At 54.8% G+C, this 23,802-nt stretch overlaps 1 protein-coding gene across 1 annotated transcript in view; it reads right to left on the bottom strand.

Moving 5' to 3' along the window:
* Positions 1-6,445: 6,445 nt before the first annotated feature.
* STYXL2 (serine/threonine/tyrosine interacting like 2) overlaps positions 6,446-23,802 on the bottom strand; it is a 101,522-nt gene continuing 84,165 nt past the window's right edge. Inside the window, exons 4-9 of the mRNA XM_078619903.1 lie at positions 22,581-22,815; positions 19,116-19,333; positions 13,604-13,754; positions 11,374-11,444; positions 9,244-11,235; positions 6,446-7,889 (exon numbers count right to left, since the gene is read on the bottom strand). Coding sequence (XP_078476029.1) covers positions 7,720-7,889; positions 9,244-11,235; positions 11,374-11,444; positions 13,604-13,754; positions 19,116-19,333; positions 22,581-22,815 — 2,837 coding nt within the window. The 3' untranslated portion in view covers positions 6,446-7,719. The remainder of the gene's footprint in view (positions 7,890-9,243; positions 11,236-11,373; positions 11,445-13,603; positions 13,755-19,115; positions 19,334-22,580; positions 22,816-23,802) is intronic.

Below are 23,802 nucleotides of genomic sequence, written 5' to 3'. Positions count from 1 at the left end.
GATTCGATAAAAGATGCTTGCATTTTTGTGTAGTGGGTTCTAATCAGGCGCAGACCAAGACTGGGAGGCAACACGTTTTATTCTCTAACACAACCAACACTATTCAACGTTCCAAGGTTAACTATGTACATTCCGAGCGACAATATACATTACAGGTTAACTACGTAAGGTGGTGGCCATCTTGATTTTTGAAGCTTTCGTGACTGCAGGAATCCAGCAGTGGATTATATTTTTTCTGCCTGAGGACGACCGCTTGTGTTGCGATCGAAACGTCGTGATTTATTTTATACCTATGTGACTTTACCGAAAAAACCAAAGAGTGTGGTGGCCACCGTTCCTAACCACCGAATCCCTATATGCTTGAACCAGAACAGCCGACATGCCGTCGTGTGGTCATGTCCAGAGACTGAAGAGCGAGGACCGAAGAAGACGACTTCTTTACCGGGTTGAACAGCCACGCCCCCTTCTCGATCCTTCGCGAGGACTCTGGGTCCGCATCACGTGGCCCGCTCACCCCCTTCTGGGGGCCCCCGTGCCCCCTCGTCCGGTCACGTGCTTTCGCGGGTTCACCCAAACTGTCATATCTTGACCCGACCTCCGTGACATCGGGAATCTGCCCTCTAGTGAGCCCTTGTGTATAGTACACCCACTGTCGCCAATTTATTTTCGTGAACATTTTTTTCCATAACTTTACACTTTTTAGGAATTTTTTTTTATATTTAATTACCAATTGCTTAATGGTGGCAGGCAATCATCTGACCCATAGGTGGCAGCCATCTCAAGCCAGAGGACGAGAGGACTCTAGCCGCCACGCATATAAAGTGAAAAACTTAGTTTTTACGGGTTAATTTTTTGTCGTTACACTTGTGTAATAAAGGACTCGATCACTGGGTCTGTCTCCGTTGTCCTTTATTTGGGTTCTTACACTTGTCCCACACGGCCCTCGCTCAGAGCCCCTCCGCTTGGCAGCTCCACAGCTGCCTTCGCTCCCGTAGCCTCCTCGCCTCTGCAGCTCCGCTGCAGATCCCCTGTGCAGTCCTCCGGCTGCCCTCACTGCAGCTCCACCGCTGCTCCTCGTTCCCCCGTGCTCGGTCACCGCTGGCCGACGATGCCGAGTCTTACTCTGCGTGTGTGGCGATCTCGCCACTCTCCAACCTCCGCCCTGCGTGGCCTCACTCTTACCCTATCTCCCACACTCTCCCGTCTCTTCCGGTATCTCTCCCTTAAGACCTCACCCCTCTCTCACACGTGACCTAACTCCTCCCTCCATGACGTCATATCCGCGAGGCCGTTTACGCCCGCATTACACTTGTAACGCAGAGATATGGGACACAGGTTGTGTTGGTTTGCTCACTTCGTCATTGTTACTTATTTCTGCGTCTAGTGTAGCTGTTAGCGCACTGAGCTACGAACCGGCAACCCGAGTTCGAGTCCCGAAATATGGCCAACACCAGTGATGATTATCTGAACTGGTCCTGGGTCTCCCCTAGGTCAACTCAGCCTCAAATGAGTACCTGGTGTGGTGTGTAAACATCGCCACTGGGGAGACAAAGGCGATCGGGCGTGGTGCTGGCCACATACACCCTGGTGTGCTGTGACGGCCTTCGTCGGTGCTGGTTAACAGCACTTGCCACAATAGTTTATTAAGGCTATACGGGGGATCTTTGTGTTTATTTGTGGTAGGAAGCGGTGGCGCAGCGGCTAGCCCAGCACTGCTCTTCCGAACATCGGCAGCTCGAGTTCAATTCCACTCGTGGCTAATAAGTGACAGCGAATATCCGAACTGGTCCTGGGCCTCCCCCTAGGTAGACTCGGCCTTAAATGTTAGTACTTGGTGCGGTGTGTAATGTAAAACATCAGCACGAGCGAGACAAAAGGTCGTGTGCTGGCCACCCACCCCCTCGTGTGCCACGCTCGTCTTCATCGGTGCTACTCACTAACATCACTTGACCCAAGTCTGGTAAAGGAACCTGTATCTTTGTATCAATTTTCTATGAATCTCTGTGAATCTATAAATCTTGCCTGGCCACTCCATGCGAATGTACGGCTCTGTATGTCAATATATTGATCTCTGCGTGCCTATAGGTATCTGTGCGAGTCTATTGATCTGTGCAAGTAGATAGTGAGTGGCCCATTTAGGTTATTTGGCTCCTATACATTTCCACGTGATGAGCCACTTCGTTGAGCTATCACTTGTGGCCAGGTCGCTTCTGAAAAAGCTCTTAGCTCCGTGGGCTTTACCTTGTAAAATAAAAAGTATTTTGTGATTTACTTACCTTTTCCTATACTTTGCACTCCGTCGTGTTTGTGTAGTGTTTGTTGTCACCTTTTGATCCGCCCCTACTGGACATCTGTGAAAAAGAGATCTACAGCTCATCGGATTCCTCCAGTGTCATTTTTTATTCCGATATATCTGTGCGAGGCTATGGGTCTCGATGCGATTTGTATGGCTCTGTACGTGAATCTATAGATTCGTCTTCCTCTTACATTGCTTTAGGAATAGCAGAGTGGAGAATCATATCTGTGATGACGCCTCATTCATCGAAATCTTTGCGAGTCTATGGGGCCCTGTAACGAGTGTATGGTTCTGGATGTGCACCTACAGTCGCATTCTTCGTACCCCTGACGTTCAGAGGTGGTTGATGAGCCAGACAATTGCGTCAGCAGCTGGCGACCATCGCTGCGATGTCGCCTCCTCCTCCTCCGTGATCGTGAATGGGGCACTGAGTCGATGTTGCATGTCTCGTGGCTCTGTTCTGCCGGGTGACAGCAGTCTCTGCACACTGCCCTGAACGTTTTAATTTCCCATTCGTGCATCGTCGTCGAGTGGCCGCTGCTGCTGCTGCGATGCGGCTCAGGGGTTGTGGCCCCATGAGCTTCGCGGATAAACGGACACGACAAGCAGCGGCCCTCGTCAGCCAGGGCTTTATTTAAAATCCCCCCTGCCCACTGCTGTGAGACACTGTTAGTGAATGCTCACGGGCGCACTCACTCCCGACGTGAGGCTTCCTTCATGCACGTGGAGAGATGCGAGCAAGGCGGCTGGCTCACACAGCTTCTCGGTAGCTTCTCGGTGGCAGGGTGCTGGGCTCGATTCTCTTCGACTCGGGGTCCTTCCCGTGTGAAGTTTGGAAACCTACCCCCCTCCTATTCCGCAGTGTGTGTGAGTGTAAGAGCGGTAGTGCAGTTGTTCAGAGCATTACGTTGCCATGCCGGTGACCCGCGTTTTACTCCCGCTCACGGCCAACACCAGTGGCGAATATCTGAACTGGTCCTGCATGAACCTCCTCTAGGTCGAGTCGGCCTCACATGTGTAGTGTGGTGTGTAAACATCAGCAATGGGGAGACAAAAGCGGCCAGGCGCTGTGCCAGCCTCACACCCCCTCGTGTGTTAATATCAACCTGCAGAGGTGCTCACAAAGCACTTGCCTACAATCTGTTAGGCGATACGGGGATCTTTGTGTTGGAGAGCATAGAGAGGGCTAAACGAGCGAAGAACGGCCTAGAGAAGAGATTGTGTCAAGGCCGTAGCCATGGAGTCAACATTGGGGGGGACCAAATCTTCCAGGGAGTCTGGGGGTCCCCCCAGACATAACAATCTAAATTTGAAAACGAATTTCCTGCCTAAAATATAAAAAAGAATTCACTAACACATAGGATGGACTTTTTATTTATTTTTTACAATAATGTCTAATAGTGTATTGTATGACATAAATCTATTTTATAGCAATATATTGGGGGGTCATTTTGAGCATATTTTATTTATTTATATTATAATTACGGCATTGGATTGTGTGATGCGGTACAGGAGGATCAGGAGCTGAATAGACTTGTCAAAGACCGGTACCAGCGGTGTCAAGACTGGCCTCTGCGGAGAAGGCTCGTGAAGGACGTTACCAGGCAGTTGGAGGTAGTCGCCCTCCAACAACAAAGGTAGTGTGGAGGAGCGACGTTCACAACGAGCGGAGCGCCGGGCAGATAAATGCAGAAAGTCGACACAGTGGGAGACACAGTTGGTGCATCTGTCGGTGATCTCAGTCGGTCAACCAATGGCACCTGGGTCTGTCACGTGACCTGCCAGTGAAAGTGTGATGCCGCCGCCACGAAGCCGTTCAGCGGGCGCCCCACCCCGACCTCGCCACCACCAAGTGACGGAGCCGACCCCCGCGTCCCCCTCACCTCCGAGGGGAAGTTACCTGGCCGACCGGTTTTAATCCGAGAAGCCCTTATTGGGGTTAACCTTCACGGTTTCCGGCGACCAGGGAATTGGACGACCTCCCCCGATGCTACTTCGCACCGCGGCGCTATGACCGGCATTACGATTGCATGGTCGCGGCGAGGGGCATTCGGCCACCACGGTTGAAACGCATCCCCCACACACACCCCCATGTATCGACGAGACAGGCAGAGGAGGGACGGGACGGCATAATTTAGCATGACAAAATGGGCTCGAGCGTGCAGGCACCATTATTAGGGAAATTAGGGAAGTTAAATGATGAAGCTGAAATTACGAATAATCAGCGGTATGCAGCGGTCCGTGCATAAATTCCCACGGCAAGCTTTTGTGATGGGTGCCGCTGCATAATTGACATAACAAAGGCATGCATGAGAATGGGATGAATTAGAATATGCGCCGCGCATGAGCGCCGGAGGGGCGAGTAAGGGCTGGGGAGGCGGGGCCTGGGTCGGGGAGATAGGATTAAAGCGATCGTAGCAAGGTAGAGAGAGATCTCACTCCAAGAGGCCCGCGTTCAAGACGGCTCCCAGCTCTGCCCTCCGGACGTCCGCGCGACGTGTCCAGACGAGCATCGAGGAAAAGCCACAGGACACCGAATACTGTACTTAGAACCGTGAGTAACAAGGTGAATTAGTATCGTAAGCAGATAAATCGGGAATAGGCATAGAGGTATCAGCGTAGGCCAGCCTCGTCGATTCATACTGACTTAACAACAAGTCCCAGGTAGCCGAGAATAAATCATTAATAGCTGATCGTGGCCTCGTGTGATCTCGCTGAGAAGTGTGAACGCGTGTGGTGCTGTGTATACAGCGGCTCGCCTCGTGGGAGCGCTGTGCAGAGCGGCGCAAGAGAGGGTGTCGCGTTTGGAGTGCACGGAGCTGCGTGTTTGTGCGTGTGCGTACGTTCACTACGTGTATGATACAGGTGCGCGATCATAACGTGAGTAGTCAGTGTTGAGTGAGTGCCGTGTGGTGCTGTGTATACAGTGGCTCGCCACGTGGGAGCGCTGCGCAGAGCGGCCGAAGGGAAAGGGCTGCCTTTGGAGTGCGCTGCACTATGTATAAGTATCCTCGTAGTGAGTGAGTGCGAGCGGAGCTGCGTGTGTGCGCGTACGTTCACTACGTATCTGATACAGGTGCGCATTGGTAACGTGGTTATTCGGCGTGGAGGCGAGTACTGCACAGGGCTGTAGACGGGCATACGTATACTCCCAGCGAGCGAGTGCTGCGCGAAGCTGCGTGAGGGGGAGTATGGTGTTTGATTGACGATGCGGTGCGTACGTACGCTCACAGCGTGGGAGCGCTGCGCGAGGCTGTACGAGTAGGGGCGTCGCGTTCGAATACTGGAGAAACCCTAGCGGGTATTAGGGTGGTGCGGCAACGCAACCGGGAACAGGGGATGCAGGCGGTGGAGACCCCGGGGGCCAACGGCCCCCACAAAAGGCTTCGACATTTCACGTGGCCTCAGAAGTGCACCTAGCCTGGCACAAGCATGTCGGGTTAACGCGTGGCCACCACTCGAGTGGTGAATGGCGGCTGTTGTTGTTGTTGAGCACGTGTGTGAGTGGAGTTTGTATGTTTCATCCCGAGTTCTTCGGTTTCCTCCCATGGCTAAGGGGCCGTCCACGATTTTGGACGATTTTTTACCCCCCCACCTTCATCACACGACGTCACAAAAAGTCAGACCCCCTTCAAATATGACGTCACAAAGCTCTGCCCCCCCCCCCCCCCAAAAAAAAACATGCCATTGTCGTGCGTATTTAATGTGGCGCTGCACTGGTATTGTAGGAGAAAACATTTATTAAAAAGTCTATTTAATTAAGTAGAACGTGTTGTCTATATTTATTTAAAGTTGCACTTTTTGATGTGACGTCATATTTCTCAACCCCCCCCCCCGTCACACGTCACAAATGTCTGACCCCCCCCCCCCTAGTTGCGTGACGTCATTTATGGACGGCCCCGAAATCACCCACATGCGCGGTGTAACTTGGTATATTTACCAAACATCCCCCACGCCGGAAAATATTTATTTTAAACTAATCTGCAAATTACTCAATGTGGAATCACAGCAGCAGCAGTGGCAATATCGCCCCCCCCCCGACTGCAAAAACACTTGGCAGGACCCCTCCTGATAAATGAGTCTTCAGACTCGGTGAGGTTCTCTCCTCTGTGGAAACAAGCGTCGTCATCAAGGACTCCGAAAGCCGCACTTCTTGGATTCAGTTTATTGCCCTCAACAACAACGTCCAGTGCCCACCACCGGCCAACACCACTCCCTTGCTTTACCTCTCCCCCCCACTTCCTCCATTTTATCCTCCCACCTCTGCAATCCCCTCTGCTCCCCTTCCTCACAGTCCCTCAACGGGATCCCACCTCCCTCAACTTTCAAACCTTCAAACTAATCAGCATCTCGCAAGCCACATCATCATAGCTATCTTTATAGAGTAGCGCCCCACCCCCCACCCCACGTGATGGTTATGGTGTTCATCATATCCATGGCACCCCTATGTCCTACGAAGACGCTATCCAAGGATGTCTAACATCCTTACAATAATAATAAAAACACACGCATGAGGCTGGAGCCTCCAAAACTCCGGTCCCTGCCCCCCCCCATCCTTCACCCCCACGCCCCTTGGGTCCACGTGGACCTAAAAGCCTCTCGGTTTAAATGAGAAAAACGGCATTACATGCTGCACTTGCCCGATGTTTGCTAAACCCGTCCACGCGACGGGAGAGAAACTGCTGAATCAATTATAGCGCCCTCATAAAAGGTCACGTGTGTGTGTGCGTTATGTCGATGTGTAGGTGATGTGTGTGTCATGTGGAGGCCACGTGTCACATGTCTGTCAGAGATCACGTGCATCACAGGGAGGTCATGTGGAGATCACATGGAAGTCACGCTTGCCACGTGGATGTCACGTCTGTCACTTTTGTCACGTGGAGGTCACATCTGTGTCACGCGGAGGTCACGTCTGTGTCACGTGTGTCACGTGGATGTCACGTCTGTGTCACGTGTGTCACGTAGAAGTCAAGTGTGCATCACTTGTATCACACGCACGTGTGTCACTTAGCGGGCTGGCGTTTCACGTGTGCGCGTACACGTGAAACGCGCGTTACGGTGACGAGTGAAGGATGAGCGCCGCAGAAGTGGAGCTCACTCGAGTACTCATATCCCGAGTGGGTGACGCTCCCCGCACGGTGCCGCCGCTGCCACCGCCACCACCAGGATGAACCCTGCCAGGCCCTTGCCGCACGCAGGAGGGGGTTGCGAGCCGTGGGAGTGCCACAGCTTGCTTGTGCCTTCTCGTCATATCATCTCGTGTCATCTCGTGTCGTCTCGTCGTGCCATCACGTGATAGCACGACAAGATGACAATCATCTCATACCCGTCTCATCTCGCGTCGTATCGTCATGTCATATCGTCTCATCGTGCCTTCTCGTCGCCTCCGCGGCCGTCACGTCGTGGCCGTCATGTAGCGGCCATCATGGCGCAGGCCGCGAGCTGTGGAAGATGCTTCGCGACGTTGCCTCCCGGCGCATGGCATCGCGGCGCCGCCTCCACACGCGGATCACCTCCTCGTCCGCCTCGTCAAACTCTGCTCCGTTCGGGGACGCCGCCTCCGCCGCCTCCGCCGCCTCCTCCTCTGCGTCAACTGCAGGGGGAAGCGAGGACATCGTCAAGTGGCGAGTCGGCGCCACCTTCCTCCCTCCTTGCCCGGATCAATGCTTGGCGATAATCGATGCTCTCTCTCCCCCCCACGTCTAGCCAGGAATTCTCCATAGCGGCTCTAGTGGAAGGTTTTACCCCCAACCCCCCCTTGGTCAAATGATAACAAGCGCCGCCCCATGTAACAGCTGCCGTGGTGAAACACCGAGGGGCATTCTCATCGCGCGCCCTGAGTTTGATTCCCAACTCGGGTGCCGCAGTGGCCAGATGTTAACTTTCTCACTTGGTATGAAGGAGGTGGTGGGTTCGATCCCAACTCTGATGCTTGCTGCATATTTGGAGTTTGTGTGTCTCTCGATCTTCCCGTGGTCGTGTGGATTTTTCTCTGGGTTTTTCCCTCCACATTCAGAAATACGCGTTAGTATTTGGCTGTTGTAAATTTCCACATGATAAGCCACCTCGTTGAGCTATCATTTGTGGCCAGGTCGCTTCTGAAAAGGAGCTTCATGGCTCAGTGGGCCTTACTGTTAAAACAACTAAAAATATTTTTTTCTTGTTTATCGTTTAGTTTAGGTATCTTTCTGCATGGAGTTTGTACATTCTCCCCCTGTTCTGCAGAATATGTGTGCCTGCCCTCGACACTTCACGCGGCCTCAAAGTGCACCTTAGCCTCGCACAAGCACCGTGGAAATGTCACCGCCACTTAGTGGCTAATGGCAGCTGTTATTGTGGTTGTTGTGTGAGTGGGGAGTGATGACGCAGGAGTTAGCATGCAGCACTATGGACCCGGCGACCAGATTTCGATTCCCACTCACGGCCAACTCCAGTGACGATTATCTTAACTGGTTCCGGGTCTCTCCTAGGCCAGCTAAGTCACAAATGAGTAACTGGTGCGGTGTGTAAAGATTGTCACTAAAGTATACAATACACGACGTTTCGGGCAGTTATATTCTTGCTCATTCAAAGTTTTAACAGAATCAGCACAATGCATATGATGGTTGCCTGAGTTCTGTTCTATATTCAATAGGAACAGAATCAGCAGAAAGCACTTGGTGATGGTTGCTAGGGCTCACATATTGATTGCTCTGCTATGAAGGGATGGCCACTGCCCGAAACATCACCTACTATTATTACATATACATGCGCACGTTTACACAGCGCACTGTTGAGTGTTGTTTGCTCATGAACAGCACTTTACATCAAAGACTCTTTCCAGGGACCAGACCCCAGACCTGCCGCTCTGCGCCACTCTTCGTCATTTGTTCTCGTGTGATTGCCACGCTTGCGGTTGCCCAGGAGAGCATCGGAGTTTCAAGGCCCCGGCTGCGCTCAGTACTCACCGGCACTGCCGCCACCGCCGTGCGGGCGCCGGGATCTGGACACCTCCACCTCCTCGGCCTCCACCTGGGAGACGACGCTCGTCAGCTCGCGCTCCTCCCTCACGACGCCGCCGCCGCCACCCATCCTAGGCCGTCCCCGCCAACTCCCAGGGAGCGCCTCGTTGCACTCCTCGCTCCCCTCCCCGCCCGCCTCGCCCGTTTGCCTGAACGACTTCTTGAGCCGCTGGGCCCTGCGCGTCAGCCTCTGCACCGACTCGAGGAGGCTAGCTGTCGTCTCTCCGTCACCCTCTCCTCCCTCCTCCTCTTCGCCCCCCTCCCGCTGGCGCGCATCATCCCCCGACCCCTCTTCCTTCCTGCCGGTGCCATGCTTCTTCTTGAAGATGGTGCTGCGCTTGTTGCAGGCGGTGATGCGCTCCTCGGCGTAGCCGCTCATCATGCCCAGCACCTCGCTCCGCGTGCGCCGCTCGCTGCGCTCCAGGCGGCCCAGGTCCACCTCGTCCTGGAAGAGGGTGAACAGCGGCTTGCTTGTGCCACCTCCTCCTCCTCCTCCACACGAGAACCGGGAGGCTGTGCTCTCCGACCGCGAGCTCCACGCCTGTTGTCCACCGAGGGACGCTGTCTCGCTCCCGGTGTGACCTCCGCCGCCATAACTGTCGCGGCTCAGGTACGAGCGCCGGCTCGTCGCGGTCGCTGCGCTGCGGACAGAACTCTGCGCGCTAAACACCGATGATGTATCGTCGTTGTCCGCGTATGCCGGGTACTGCTGTGGCTGCTGCTGCGGCTGCTGCTGCTGTTGCTGTGGCGGCAGCCGAGCGGCCTCCTCCCTGTCTGCATCTTCTCTCTCTATGCCAGCGAGGATCCCGCGGCTGCGCTCCAGCGCCTCCTGCAGCCGCTCGGCAGCGCCGGGCTTTTTGAGCACCTTAGCCGCCGCCGCGGGCGGCTCGCACGTGAGCGCAACGATGTCGTCCGACATGTCCGTGCGCAGCTTCCGCTGGCGGCCCAGCTTCCAGCGCTGGTAGGCCGCGAGGTCCGGCAGGCCCGGGTCCGGCGGCGGCGGGTCTGGCAGCGCCGGCGGCTGCTCCGCGTCGGCACCGTCCCTGCCTGCGCGCCGGGGTGCTTGCCGGGGCGGGAAGGCCTTGTCAAAGGCCCGGTTCCGGTCGTCCAGCTCGCGCTTCTTGAGGCGCCAGCGCTGCACGGGTGTGAGGCCGCCCAGCACCTCCTCGCGGCCGCCATAGAAGCTGAAGTTGGACTCGGTGTCTTCGTCGTCGTCCGCGCGCCATCTGGGCACACCGCCCTCCATCAGGTCCAGCGACACATCCGTGCTCGCCCCCGTCCAGCTGCTGCCGCCGCTGCCCTCCGACGCAAGGGAGTCTCTCCTGCCCGCGCTACGAGCCGGTGTCCGCCCGCCCCGCTCCCCGCCTCCCCGTCTGCTCTCCTCATCCTCTCCGGACAGCCCGGCCCGGGAGCGACTCTCCCCCTGGCCCAGCGTCTCGTTGCGGCGCCTCCACTCCTGAATGATCTGGTCCACCTCGTCGTCCGAGTCCGCAGGCCGCGGGCGTCGGCCGTCGGCGCCGTCGTCTCCCGCGTGCTCACTCTCCCGGCCACCGGCATGGCCGTCTCCGTCGGACGGCGCAGTGAGAGGAGATTTCCGCACTTGGCCGGACACCTCGATATGCTCGCTCTCGAACGCCCGGGAGCCGGAGAACCGGCTGCTGGCACGGCTCACGACGCTACCGGCTGGCTCCGGCTCATCGTCCCGCGTTGACTCGGACCATAGCCTCCTCCGCCTGCTGCTGCTGCCGCTGAGCAGCGAGGAGGAGCGCAGGAGAACGGTACTTGCGCCATCGCTGTCGGTGTCGCACACCTCCATGCGGGCGTGCAGCGACCCCGCCCAGGAGCGCCGCCGCTCCTCTGTGCCGCTCGCCACGCTGCTTGCCACGCTGGTCGCGTCGTCCTCGCGGGACGTCCACCGCCGCCGCACGTTCACTTTCTCTTCCAGCAGGCGGCGTGTCGCCCGCTCGCGCACATTCACCACGCTGCTGCCGCCGCTGCTGCCGCCGCTGCTGCTACGGCTGCTGCTGCTGCCCCCATCCCCGTTCCTGGTGGTGGCGTTGTCATTGCGGCGGCGACCTTCGCGCGCCGTCGGGGCCGGCTCGACTTCGCGCTCGCTCAGCAGCTTCTCGTTCAGTTCCCGCAGCTGCCTGCAGCCACACGAGGCAGCAGCAGCCACAGCAGCAGCATCAGCAATAGCCATACGGAGCAGCAACAGCAGCAGCAACAGCAGTTGCGACGGTCGCGCCTCGTGAGCCTTTCTGTGTGTGGTGTTTGTATGCAAGTCCTCCGGCTTCTCTGGTTTCCTCACTGAACTAAAAACGCACACGCGCAGCAGAACTAGTTATTGGCCAAAAACATTTCAATGCTGACAAAAATTTCCTGCATATCAATGAATGTGGGATCACATACAGCAACAGCAGGAGAAACTTTGTCCCGTACTACTGCAACAACAACGTGGCAGGACCCTTGTGAGTCTTGAGACTCGGGCTAAGGCTCTCCTGGGGTGGAAAAGCACCATTAACGGGCTTCGGGATTCTGACGCGGCGAGGGTGGCGTTCAGTTCACTTCATTTAAGTTGCGCCCCCCGTTTCTCGCTCCCACATCTCTGGGAGACCACATTGGTTCCGACGGCATCGTACGCTCCGGCCCTAATACGACGTTGCAATCGTGTCCCGGATGGTAAATGAGAATCACGGTTACGCTTTTAAGCGCCAATGTTATTTATCATACGCGTGGGTTGAGCCGGAAGCACACAGGGTACCTAGCCTGGCACCGGCAGTATGGGCGCTCTGCTGACAGTGGCAAACGGTGTCTGCTGTTGAGGCGTGCACGTACGTATGCATGCGCACGTGTGTGCGCGTGTGTGTACGTTTGCACGTGTGCGTACGCTTGCGTGCACGCTTGTGTGTGCACACATGTGTTTATGTAAATGTGTATGTGTGTGGGTGTTTTTGTGGGCGGGCGTGCGTGCACGTGTGCATGTACGTGTGTATGCTAGCCTCCAAATGTGTGTGTGTGCATTTGTAATATGTGTGTGTGTGTGTGTGCATGGGGAGCGGTATTGTTGCAGTTAGTGCACTGCTCTACGAACCAGATGGCCCAAGTTCAAATACCGTTCATGGTCAACATCAGCGATAATTATCTGAACCAGTCCTGGGCCTCCCCTAGATCGACTCAGCCTAAAATGAGTACCTGGTGTGGTGTGTAAACATCGCCACTGGGGAGACAAAGGCGGTCAGGTGTGGTGCTGGCCACCTTTGCCTTCGCGTGCTGTGCCGGCCTTCATAGGTGCTCGCTGAAAGCACTTGTCCAAAAAACCTTTTAAGGCTATACGGGGTATATTTGTCTTTGCACGTGTGTATGCATGCGTGCATGTAGTGTGTGTACATATGTGTGCGCGTATGTGTGCGTGAGTGTGCTGGGGCGTGTGTGTGTCTGTACGTGTGTGTGTACGTATGTGTGTGTGTGTACGTATGCGTGTGTACATGCATGGGCTCTGGGTTGTTCTTCGTGCTTTCGGAGTCCCTGACTCTCTGCTCACAATCATTAAGGACCTTCATTATGGTGGGCAGGCCTGGGTAAAACTATGTGACCGGGAGTCGGAGCAATTCTCTGTTCACCTTGGGGTGCGACCGGGATGTCCTCTGGCTCCCACATTATTTAACATTATGTTCGACTATGGATCAATCTTAATTTTAGAACTTTCGTGATTGCAGGAATTATTATTTGGTTCTTTCGGTTAAGTCACGTCTAAAGATAAAATAATAAATTAAATTAAATAATAGAATACGACGTTTCGATTGCAACACAAGCAATCATCATCAGGTATAATGAAATAGCGACATAAAATCTAACCAGAAAACTATAGACAGACATATTAGCAAACAGATATCACCAAGATACATAGCGGGAGCAACACAGGTAACAGAGAGGGGTGATCGTCTCTGTGGGGTGGCCTTAAATAGACAGAGGGGGGGGGCGGAGGCAGAGAGAAGGAAGGGGGGTTAGAGAAAAAATTAGCATATCAATGAGTGGTCAACAGACGTGGTGCTGCCTGCTCACAACAATGAGCGGAGCGTCGGGTGGCTAAAACACAGCAAGTTGGCACAGTAGGGTACACAGTTGGTGTATCTGCCAGTCATCTCAGTCAGTCAGTCCATGGCACCTGGGTCTGTCCAGTGACCTCCTGCCAGTGGGCGTTCGACACTTCACGTGGCCTTAACGTGCACATAGCCTGACACAAGCGTCATGGTGACATCACCACCACTTAGTGGCATGTTGTGTGTGTGTGTGTGTGCGCGCGTGCCTTAGGAAGCCCTCGTTTGGAGAGACCGGTCGCTTGAGCCGGATCCTGGTGAGCGCCTCCAGCAGGGGCAGGTGATGGTAAATCATGAGGTACGCGGCCACGAGCGCCGCCGCTCGGCTGTATCCCATCACACAGGTCACCAGCACCGTCCCTACCACACACACACAGGTCAACAGCACTTATGAAGGCCAGCACGGCACACAAGTGGATGAGTGGCTAGGACCACACTCGACCACCTCTGCCCAATATGCATGTTTACACACTGCACCAGGCACTCATTTAAAGGCTGAGTCAACCTCGCGCAGCCCCCACGGTATAAATCAGACCACACGCACACAGACACACACGTGTCATGTCATGTAATCTCTCTCCGGCTTTCAGATGCAATTATTGACACAGGTAAAGATGTACATGTGTCTACATACGTATGGGGAGCAGTGGCACAGTGGTTAGTGTGCTGTGCTACGAACCCGGTGACACGAGTTCAATCCCCGCCAACCGCCAACACCAGTGAAAATTATCTGAACCAGTCCTGGGCCTCCTCCAGTCTTAAATAGAGTACCTGGTGCGGTGTTTAGTAAACATCGCCTCAAGGCTAAGACAGCCAAACGTGGTGCTGGCCATCAGCTCTCACGTGTGCCATGTTGGCCTTCATAGGCGCTCGATAACATTACTTTCCCCGCACACCGCGCTCCGTTTCAACGTTTCCGCGTGCGACGAGACCCTGTATTTACCCAGAGGGTTCAGAGGAATCGCACATGGTCCTACAAAGCCCATAGGCACCACAGAGGGCTCTTTAAGTCCTAGCGGGCCCTCTAAGTCCTAGCGGGCCATGCAAGGCCCAACGGCACCACATACGGCCCTACAGGGCACCACATATGGCCCTACAAGGCTGAGAGGGCCCTGCAAAGCCAAGAGGAACTGCACAGGGCTCTACAAGGTCCAGAGGGCCCTAACAATGCACAGATGAACCACACAAGGCCCGAAAAGGCCCAGATGACCTTACAAGGCCCAGATACACCACACAGGGCCCAACAAGGTCACTACGTACGCCTGTAATCCATTGCACACAGATGCCGTGAAACTCCCATCCCATGGGCATCGAGGAGCCATACCGTGGCTCGCTAGGAGAAGGCAGTACAGCAAACACGTGGACTCCACCCGTTCGATCTGTATGGGATAGAGTGCTGCCCCCTTCGTCGCATGTTTGGGTTTTCTTGGGTGCTCTGGTTTCCTCCCAATAACATCTTAATACAGAGGACCATAGAGCTTGGCCAATTCTTGGTAGCACTGGCTCATCGCCCACATGACTGCTGCTGCTGCCTTCCTGCTCATCTGTAGTCCCTCCTCTCTTTCCCGCTGTCTCTCTCTACGAGAGGAGCGCACGAGTGAACGCTGCACCACGGTGGTAAATGCTGCGCAGCGTTCCGAATTTGACGATCGTTGTTAATTCTCATTGCATTCACATCAGCTGGGCACCATTCACGTTGAGAGAGAGAGAACCTGTTTTAATCAGTGGGCGGCAGAGTCGAGGCCTAGCGCGCGCACGCGCGTAGGGGGAGGGGGAACAGCCCGGCCGCGTGTCCTAGCCGATCGATCAATCTCATTGTCAGGGAGCCCACGGCAATCACCGCCAGGCTCCCACCCCCCACTGCCCGTTCATACCCGTGCCCCCACCCCCCGGGGTCAAAAGGTGGCGGCAACCGTACTGGCGGCTGGACCATTACATTATTCATGACGCGTGCACGTGCGTAATGAATAACGCTTTAATGCAATAGCCATATCAATAAGTGATATTCCAGTACGTCTTTGAGGTCCGCCTCCGATTCTGGTGTTTAAGTTCTGCGGCTTCTCCGTGAATGGCTCACCACCCCCACCACCCCCACCACCTGGCCGGTCCCCACCACAGAAATTCAATCAGTAGTCTCCCATTTGGGGGTCATGGTGTGGGTCAATAAGTGATTATTTATGTGGGTGATTATTAATCATTAATTATGCTTGTTCGCCCAGGGAAAGCTTCAGCAGTCTCAAGGCTCGTTTTCGGGAGGGTCCTGCCACGTCCATAATATAGGTTTTTTGGGTTAGATCGCGTAAATGTATCGTTAAACCCGCCACCACCCGACACGGCCAATTAGTAAGGTTTTTCACGTAAATAGAACATGCCAATTCGTTACTAGTACAGCACACCGGTGTGTTGGAGAGCAAATCCACAACATTTACAATCTGAGTATGACGTTTGCCAGTAATTACAACTAGCATCATTAGGCGGACAGCCAAATTTGTCCTGCCAAGTGTTTCGCAGTATGGGAGGGGAGGGGCAATGCTGCTGCTGTGTGATTCCAATTGAGTAATTTGCAGGTACAATTTTCGGCATCGGGATATTTTGGCTCAATATCATTTACATTGTATGGGGTTTTTTTTGTTTAGCTATGAGAGGAAACCCTGTGAAAATCTGGCGGAATCTCATGCAGAACAGAGGGAGAACAGTTAAAGGCGTCTAGAGCACCCTGGGCTAGTAGGCCTGCCACGCCTGGTTTGCCTGCCCAGTTACTTGCACCTTCCCGGGCAAGGGTAAAACCTGGGTAGCCCCAAGTCTCTTACCGTCTCATCATCACCATCATCAGCAGCTATGATCTATCCACTGCTGAATGAAGACCAATGAGACCCATGAGTTCGCATCGTACATAGCCAACCGTGCTAATCGAAGGTGTGGAAGAAGGAAAACTAAACACACCAAGACGTTCTAAAGAATTCGTTTTCAATCTAGATTCAAAAGTGCATAGCTCCAGTGGCTTCCTAATGTCAGAGGAACAGCGTTCCAGACGATCTTAGAAGCGCATCTGAAAGCACAGGATGCAGTGACCGATGGTGAGCCATAAGCCGCTGCGAGGATGACCGGAGTTCGCGTGATGGTTTATGTTCCTTGATGAGATCAGCGAGGTATTGTGTTTCATTTGTGGAAAGCACTTTTCAGTGGAATGAGTAAGACCTTATAGAAGCTTTCCTGTTTCACTGCACTACAGCTCATGGTGGAACCCTCCCCCTCTTCAGCGCTACCCACAACCTCCTCTCTCCAACAAGTGCCAGAACCGATACTCCCGGGGCGTCGTTTCTCCGAGGCAGCCCCTGCCGTCCGGAACGCAACTATCACCATCGTCCCGCTGTTACTGCATGTTCGCAGCAGTAGCAGCTAGCAGCGGCTAGAAGTGGCTAGCAGCAGTGTTCAATCAAAGAGACACTTAAGGGCCCACCTCATTCACCAGGCTTTTGCGGGACACCGAGCTTGGCTCTGCAACTCAGTCATGGGCATTTATGTACGTGCAATATTTTGCGTGTTACCAATTGCATAATTGTAGATTCCTCCACCCATGTGGTGGACTCAGTCTGTACCCAGACCCTGTTTCGTCTGGACCATTTGGTCTGTGTTCAACCACCGTACTGCAGGGTCACGACGACAAGCTCACTCACAACCAAGACAAAAGATCCCCCCCGTGTAGCCTCAACAGACTGCTGGGGAAAGTGCTGTTTGGGAGCACCTATGAAGGCCGGAATGGCACACGAGGGGGTGGGTGGCCAGCACTATGGCCGGCTGCCTTTGTCTCCCTAGTAGCGATGTTTACACACCACAACAGGTACTAATTTGAGGCTGAGTCGACCTGGGGGTAGTCCAAAATCTGTTCAGAATTGGCCGTGAGCAGGAATCGAACTCTGGTCGCCAGATTCATAGCACAATGCGCTAACCATTACACTAGCACTCCACTCACTCACACACTCACCCGTTCACTCACACACTCCCTCACCCACTCATCCACTCACCCACTTGCTCGCTCACCAGACTGCAGGTCACTTCTCTTTCCGCCTCTTTCCTCGCACTGTTCCACCCTGGAATTCCCTCCTCCCTTCATCATCATCGTCTCTTTTTTTCCCACCAAACTCTTGCAACAATACACAGTAAAATCCACTCCACTCAAGAAACGGCACTACAATCACATCAATTACAACTGAGGGCAGATGGTGCCGAGTTAATCCCCCTCAACCAGGACGCGAACTCCTCCCGATCGTGAGCCCGCTCGTTCTACTGCTGAACAACAACCACCTGGCAGGATTCAGATATCACTCCGACGCTGGCCGGGGGCCGGGGTTCAGAGAGAGAGTAGCGCCCTGGCCGCGGCACCACCGCTCCGCCATCTGTCCATGCGTTTTTTCCCTGCGAGCCGTCTGCCGACCACCGCCTTCCTCCCCCACAACCCCCCGCCCCCCCACCCCCGCCACGAACCTCCGCTCAGCACCGTGATTAATGTGCTGCCAAAATCAATGTTTAAATAAAGGCGTCATTAATGTATTTATTATCATTATTATGCGACCCATTCAAGTAACTCATTGTGTGGCGGTGCCGGTGATGCGGTGGTGACGGCTCGCCCCTCGCAGCAAAAGGGGGCCTGGGTTCGAGCCTTGACTCGGGGAGCCTTCTTTCTGCGTAGAGTTTGTACGTTCAACTCGTTGGACGTCATCCAGGAGTGGATAGATCATAGCCGCTGCTGCTGATGATGATGGAGATGTTGCAAGGACCTGGGCAGGCAAACCAGGTGAGGCAGGTCTATCCCCCCGTGGCTTTAGAGGCCTTGACTGTTCTCCTCCGGGATCTGCGGTTTTAGCTCAAATAAACCACGCACAGTGGACACGGAATTCGCCCAAACATCCAAATGCTGGCAAGTTACCTGTAAATTACTCAATGTGGGATCACGCACCAGCAGCAACATCGCCCGCCCCTACTGAGAACAACTTGGCAGGACCCTCCTGGGTAAACGGCATAATTATTTGCACGAAATAAATAACACTGTTCAAAGGTGAGAGTTTAATTACGCCAATTGCATAAAAAGACAAAAAAGACCCTACAAACTGTTCGGGCAAGTGCTGTTAGTGAGCACCTATGAAGGGCGGCATGGCACATAAAGGGGTGGTTGACCAGCACCACTCCCGGCCGCCTTTGTCTCCCCAATGGCGATGTTTACTACACACTGGACCAGGTACTGATTTGATGTTGAGTCGAGGCCCAGGACCGGTTCAGATAATAATTAATCGTCACTGGTGTTGGTTGCTGTGAGCGGGAATTGACCTCGGGTTGTTGCTGGGTTCATAGCGCAGCGTGCTAACCGCTGCACCACCATTCCCCACACCGGAGGGTGGTGCGAGGGTGAGGCGAGGGTGGAGCGAGGGTGGAGCGTGGGTGGAACGAGGGTGGAGCGATGGTGGAGAGAGGGTGGAGCGTGGGTGGAGCGAGGGTGGAGCGGGGGTGGAGCGAGGGTGGAGCGAGGGTGGAGCGAGGGTGGAGCGTGGATGGAGCGAGGGTGGAGCGAGGATGGAGCGAGGGTGGATCGTGGGTGGAGCGAGGGTGGAGCGAGGTTGGAGAGAGGGTGGAGCGAGGGTGGAGCACGGGTGGAGCGAGGGTGGAGCGTGGGTGGAGCGATGGTGGAGCGATGGTGGAGCGAGCAAGCGTGTGCGTGTGCGGTACCCTTGTGGGTGAGCAGGGCCTCATCGATGAAGGCGGCCGCTGGGTAGAAGTGGCCGCTGATGTCGAAATCGGGGAAGTCGTCGGCGGGCACGGCCAGGTAGGCGAGCTCCATGCCGCGGTAGAACTCGTGGCCCGTGAACACGCCGGTGCCGTGCGCCGCGTTCACCACGTGCGTCACCGCCATACGCTTGAGCCGCGCGCGGTTCATGGCCACGCTCCTGGGGACGGCGCCACACAAAACGGAAAAAGGTCCCCACCCCCCATTTTTCGTTATTTAAGGCTGAGTCCACCTCGGGGAGGTCCAGAACCACTGCCACTTTTATTGGTCACGGGGCACAGCGCAGCATTAACCACTGTGCCACTGCTCACCCGCACACACGTGCGTGTGTGTGTTTTAACACACAAGATAGAGATCCCCCGTACAGCCGAGCGGACTTGGGGAAAGTTTGCTAGGCTGCTGTGAAGCGAGCGGCCCCTACGAGGGGGGTGGGTGGCCAGCACCGCCACGCCCGGCCGCCTTTGTCTCCCCCAGTGTTTAATACTTTACACACACACACGCCACAATTTTTTCGACCTAGGGGAGGCCCAGAACTGGTTAGAAAATATCGCTGCCATTTTGATTGGTCAAGAGCACAAAGCAACGCTAACCACTGCGCCACCGCTCACCCTCACACACGTATGTGTTCAAATACGAGACAAAGATCCCCCGTCTAGCCTTAACAGACTGTTGAGGCAAGTGCTGTTAGCGAGCAGCACCTATGAAGGCCGGCACGGCACACGAGGGGGTGGGGGGCAAGCCCCACACCCTGCTGGTGATGATGTTTACACATCGCACCAGGTACCCATTTGAGGCGGAGTCGACCTAGGGAAGGCCCGGGACTAGTTCAGATCATCGTCATTGGTGTTGGCCGTCAGCGGGAATCGAACTCGGGCCACTGGGTCCGTAGCGCAGCGTGCTAATTACTGCGCCACCACTCCACACCACGTCACACACACCGAGCAGCCCCATCCCTGCACCAAGAGGCCGTTCATAAATGACGTCACGCGATTTTGGACGATTTTTGGCCCCCCCTCCCCCCCATCGTCACACGGCGTCACAAAAAGTCAGACCCCCCTCAAATATGACGTCACAAACCACTGCCCCCCCCCCAAATTTTTTTTTAAACATGCTTCAAATCGCTTTAAACTATTGTCATTGTAGTGCGTATTTAATGTGGCGCTGCACTCTGATGTTGTAAGAGAAAACATGTATTAAAAAAGTCTATTTAGTTAAGTAGAACGTGTTGCCTATATTTATTTAACGTTGCGAATTTTGATGTGACGTCACATCGTCACAAATGTCTGCCCCCCCCCTAGATGCGTGACGTCATTTATGGACGGCCCCCCAATGTGTAAACTTTCACGGGGGGGTCAAGACTCGAACCCAGTGTCCCCCCCCGGCCCCCTCGCCCCCCCCCCCGCCCCCCTCGCCCGCCCCGCCCGCCCCGCCCGCCCCCCTTTCTTGCCGTGAGACGCGAGCGTCCGCACTACTGCAGCGCCGCCCTGCCGCCCAAAACCAAGAAGATGAATTCAATTCGGAGGCGAACGTTAACCCATTGATGCACGTGAAATCGGCAGCGTGGCACCCTTGCTGAAGCGAGCGGCCCCGGCGCAGCATTCCATAGCGCCCTCTGCTGGCTGCTGCGAACGATGAACAAAGGCGAAGATCCCCCCCCACCCACACCCCCCCGGTAGAGCCTGGACAGGCGCTTCATGGCTCTGGAGGCATCGACAAACGCAGTTTCAAGCTACTGCTCTCTCTCTCTCTGGCCTCTCTATATGAACATAATGAAGGTGGTGCGCAGTAAAGTAAAAAACAAAACGCATTCATTATTAATTTTCCCACGATTCGCAACTCCGGTGAGAAAATCTTGCAGGGTGGTGCGTCAAAATCAGTTATTGTGATGTCAAAGCAGTCGGAAGATAGAATGTTATAACGAGCGGCTGAACACGAAGCTTCGCAGTCTGTTGCCGTATAGCTGCTCCGTGTTCCAAAGGCAGATTTGACTCCTCGTGCCCGAGGCTTGGTCCGACTGTCCATCGATTCAACGGACCCAAATGAAAGGTCAATGTTGATCTTTTTTAGCAAGTCTAGGTCGACTGAATAAACCTTCGCATCGTGTTAAAATTGGTGACAGGGTGAATTAAAGACTAATCAAACAGATTTGCTGATTCAAATTTAGATTTTAGTCTGTTTTATGTTGACCGGTGTATGTTATGATGCACGTCCATATACATGTGCGCTTTGAAGAAGGCCTGTTGTCTGAAAGTCGCCCATTGCATGTATTTTGTTCTTGCTTGTAAGCCCACACGCACGAACGCGGTGTTGTTATTGACACGGAGTGTGTTGAGTTGTTGTTGTTGTTGTTTGTGCACCACTGGTAGCGTCACCAGATGATTTGGAAAATAACGAATTGAGCTGACGCGAGACGCCTCATTTTACACATCCCATCAGCCACAGGGCTTTCCTTCTGGGAGCGCATTCCAGCAGCGTTGGTTCGGGCTTTGTTTGAACATTGCTGGTGAACTGTCAGGTAGTTTAAAGGCAAGGACGCTGGGTGAATGTGTTAGATATCGGTCCTAGTTTGACGCAAACCACTATAACACACACCACGGCATGATCACTTTGGGCCGGGATGTTCACCCCACATGCGCTCTGTCACTCTTTCTCTCCTCTCGCCATCGTGACTCACGAGATGGCACGCATGACAGCAGGTCACACTCGCACAGACAAAGACCCCCCGTATAGCCTTAACAGACTGTAGGGGCAAGTGCTGTTAGCGAGCACCTATAAAGGCTGGCACGGCACACAAGGGGGTGAGTAGTCAACACCACGCCCGGCCGCCTTTGTCTCCCCCAGTGGCTGAGTCGACCTAAGGGAGGCCCAGGGCCGGTTCAGATAATCGTCACTGGTGTTGGCCGTGAGCGGGAATCGAACTCGGTTGCCAGGTTCGTAGCGCAGCATGCTTACCGCTCCACTACCGCTCCCCACAGACGCACACTCACTCACTCACTCACCCACACCACACACACGGGGGACCCCTATGCACACGTATGCTCACACTCACCCACACACTCGCTAGCTCACCCACACTCACCCACACACTCGCTGCCTCATCCACACTCATTTACACTCGCTCACCCACGCACACTCTCTCTCGCTCACCCACACTCACCCACGCACTCGCTCGCTCACCCGCTCACCCACACACTCGCTCGCTCACCCGCTCACCCACACACTCGCTCGCCCGCTCACCCACACACTCGCTCGCTCACCCACTCACCCACACACTCTCTCGCTCACCCGCTCACCCACACACTCTCGCTCACCCACACTCACTCACCCACACTCACTCACCCACACTCTCGCTCGCTCACCCACATTCACCCACACACTCGCTCACCCACACTCACTCGCTCACTTACACGTCCCCGATGTAGATGCCGTCCCACACGAGGTCGGCCGCGTTCTTGGGCGTCTCCATGCGGCCCCCGGACAGCGCCCGCTGGATCTCCATGACGCTGGGCGTGCCGTAGCGGCCCGACTTGTCACTCTTGTCCTGCACGCGTCGGTACAGGTCCTCCACCAGCAGCTGCTCCGCGCACTCGCTGCGCCCGGGGCCTCCCGACTCCGTGAGCCGCACCTTGCGCTCGCCCAGGTCTGTGGGACACGGGACAATTACGGCGGTGAGCACGGTAACGTGTTGGCTGGCTGCACGGGCCTTGCAAAGCCCCACCAGGGCGTCTCGCAGGGCTCTGCACAGGCCTACACAAAGGCCTCTCAAGGGCATGGACCTCCCACAGGCCTCTGGAAAAGCCATTGCATGGGCCTCTCGCAGGGCTCTGAACAGGCCTACACAAAGGCTCCTGCAGGCCACCCCAGGCAGCGGGGGTCCAGTGACGTGTCGATTCATCGTGAAATGGATTCCCTGTTTACGATCAACGGATTTATTTTGTTGTTGTTTTAGAAACATTGCACCTGTGTAATCCCTTGAGATGGAGCATTGGGGTGCAGCAAGGGTGTTCAAGGTGTCCAGGGTGCCCATTGACACATGCATAGCAAACATGTGACGATACGTGTGCACATGTGTTCTAATGCCCACTGCTACTCTCTGCTCCCACGCCCCAGATACGACAAGGCCTACCCCAACCCCTATCACTACCCCAATCCCTACCCCAACCCCCACCACTACCCCAACCCCTATCACTACCCCATCCTTACTCCAAAACCCCACCACTACCCCAACCCTACCCCAACCCCACTCCAACCCCCAATCCCTACCCCCACCACTACCCCAACCCCTATCACTACCCATTCCCTCCTTAACCACTCCCACCCGTCCTGTCACCATAACTACACCACTACTTTTAATAACCCCACTCTTTTTTTAACCACTATCAACTTCTGTACAATGTTATCCTTGTTGTAAAGTGCTTTGGATTTAGGTGCGAAATAAATCTATATCAGATAAGTCAGTAATAACTCGTACATTTTGCTCTTCACAGAGTAGGAAAATGAGGGCACACACACTTAACCACAGGGTAGATGAGTGACACACACACGGAGTGACAGCGTAGATGAGTGACACATACGGAGCGACAGGGTAGATGAGTGACACACACAGAGCGACAGGGTAGATGAGTGACA

Source organism: Lampetra planeri, chromosome 65 (genome assembly GCF_965212315.1).
Source record: "Lampetra planeri chromosome 65, kcLamPlan1.2.h2, whole genome shotgun sequence".
In the NCBI taxonomy this organism is placed as follows: domain Eukaryota; kingdom Metazoa; phylum Chordata; class Hyperoartia; order Petromyzontiformes; family Petromyzontidae; genus Lampetra; species Lampetra planeri.
This window is presented reverse-complemented; position numbering and strand designations above follow the sequence as displayed.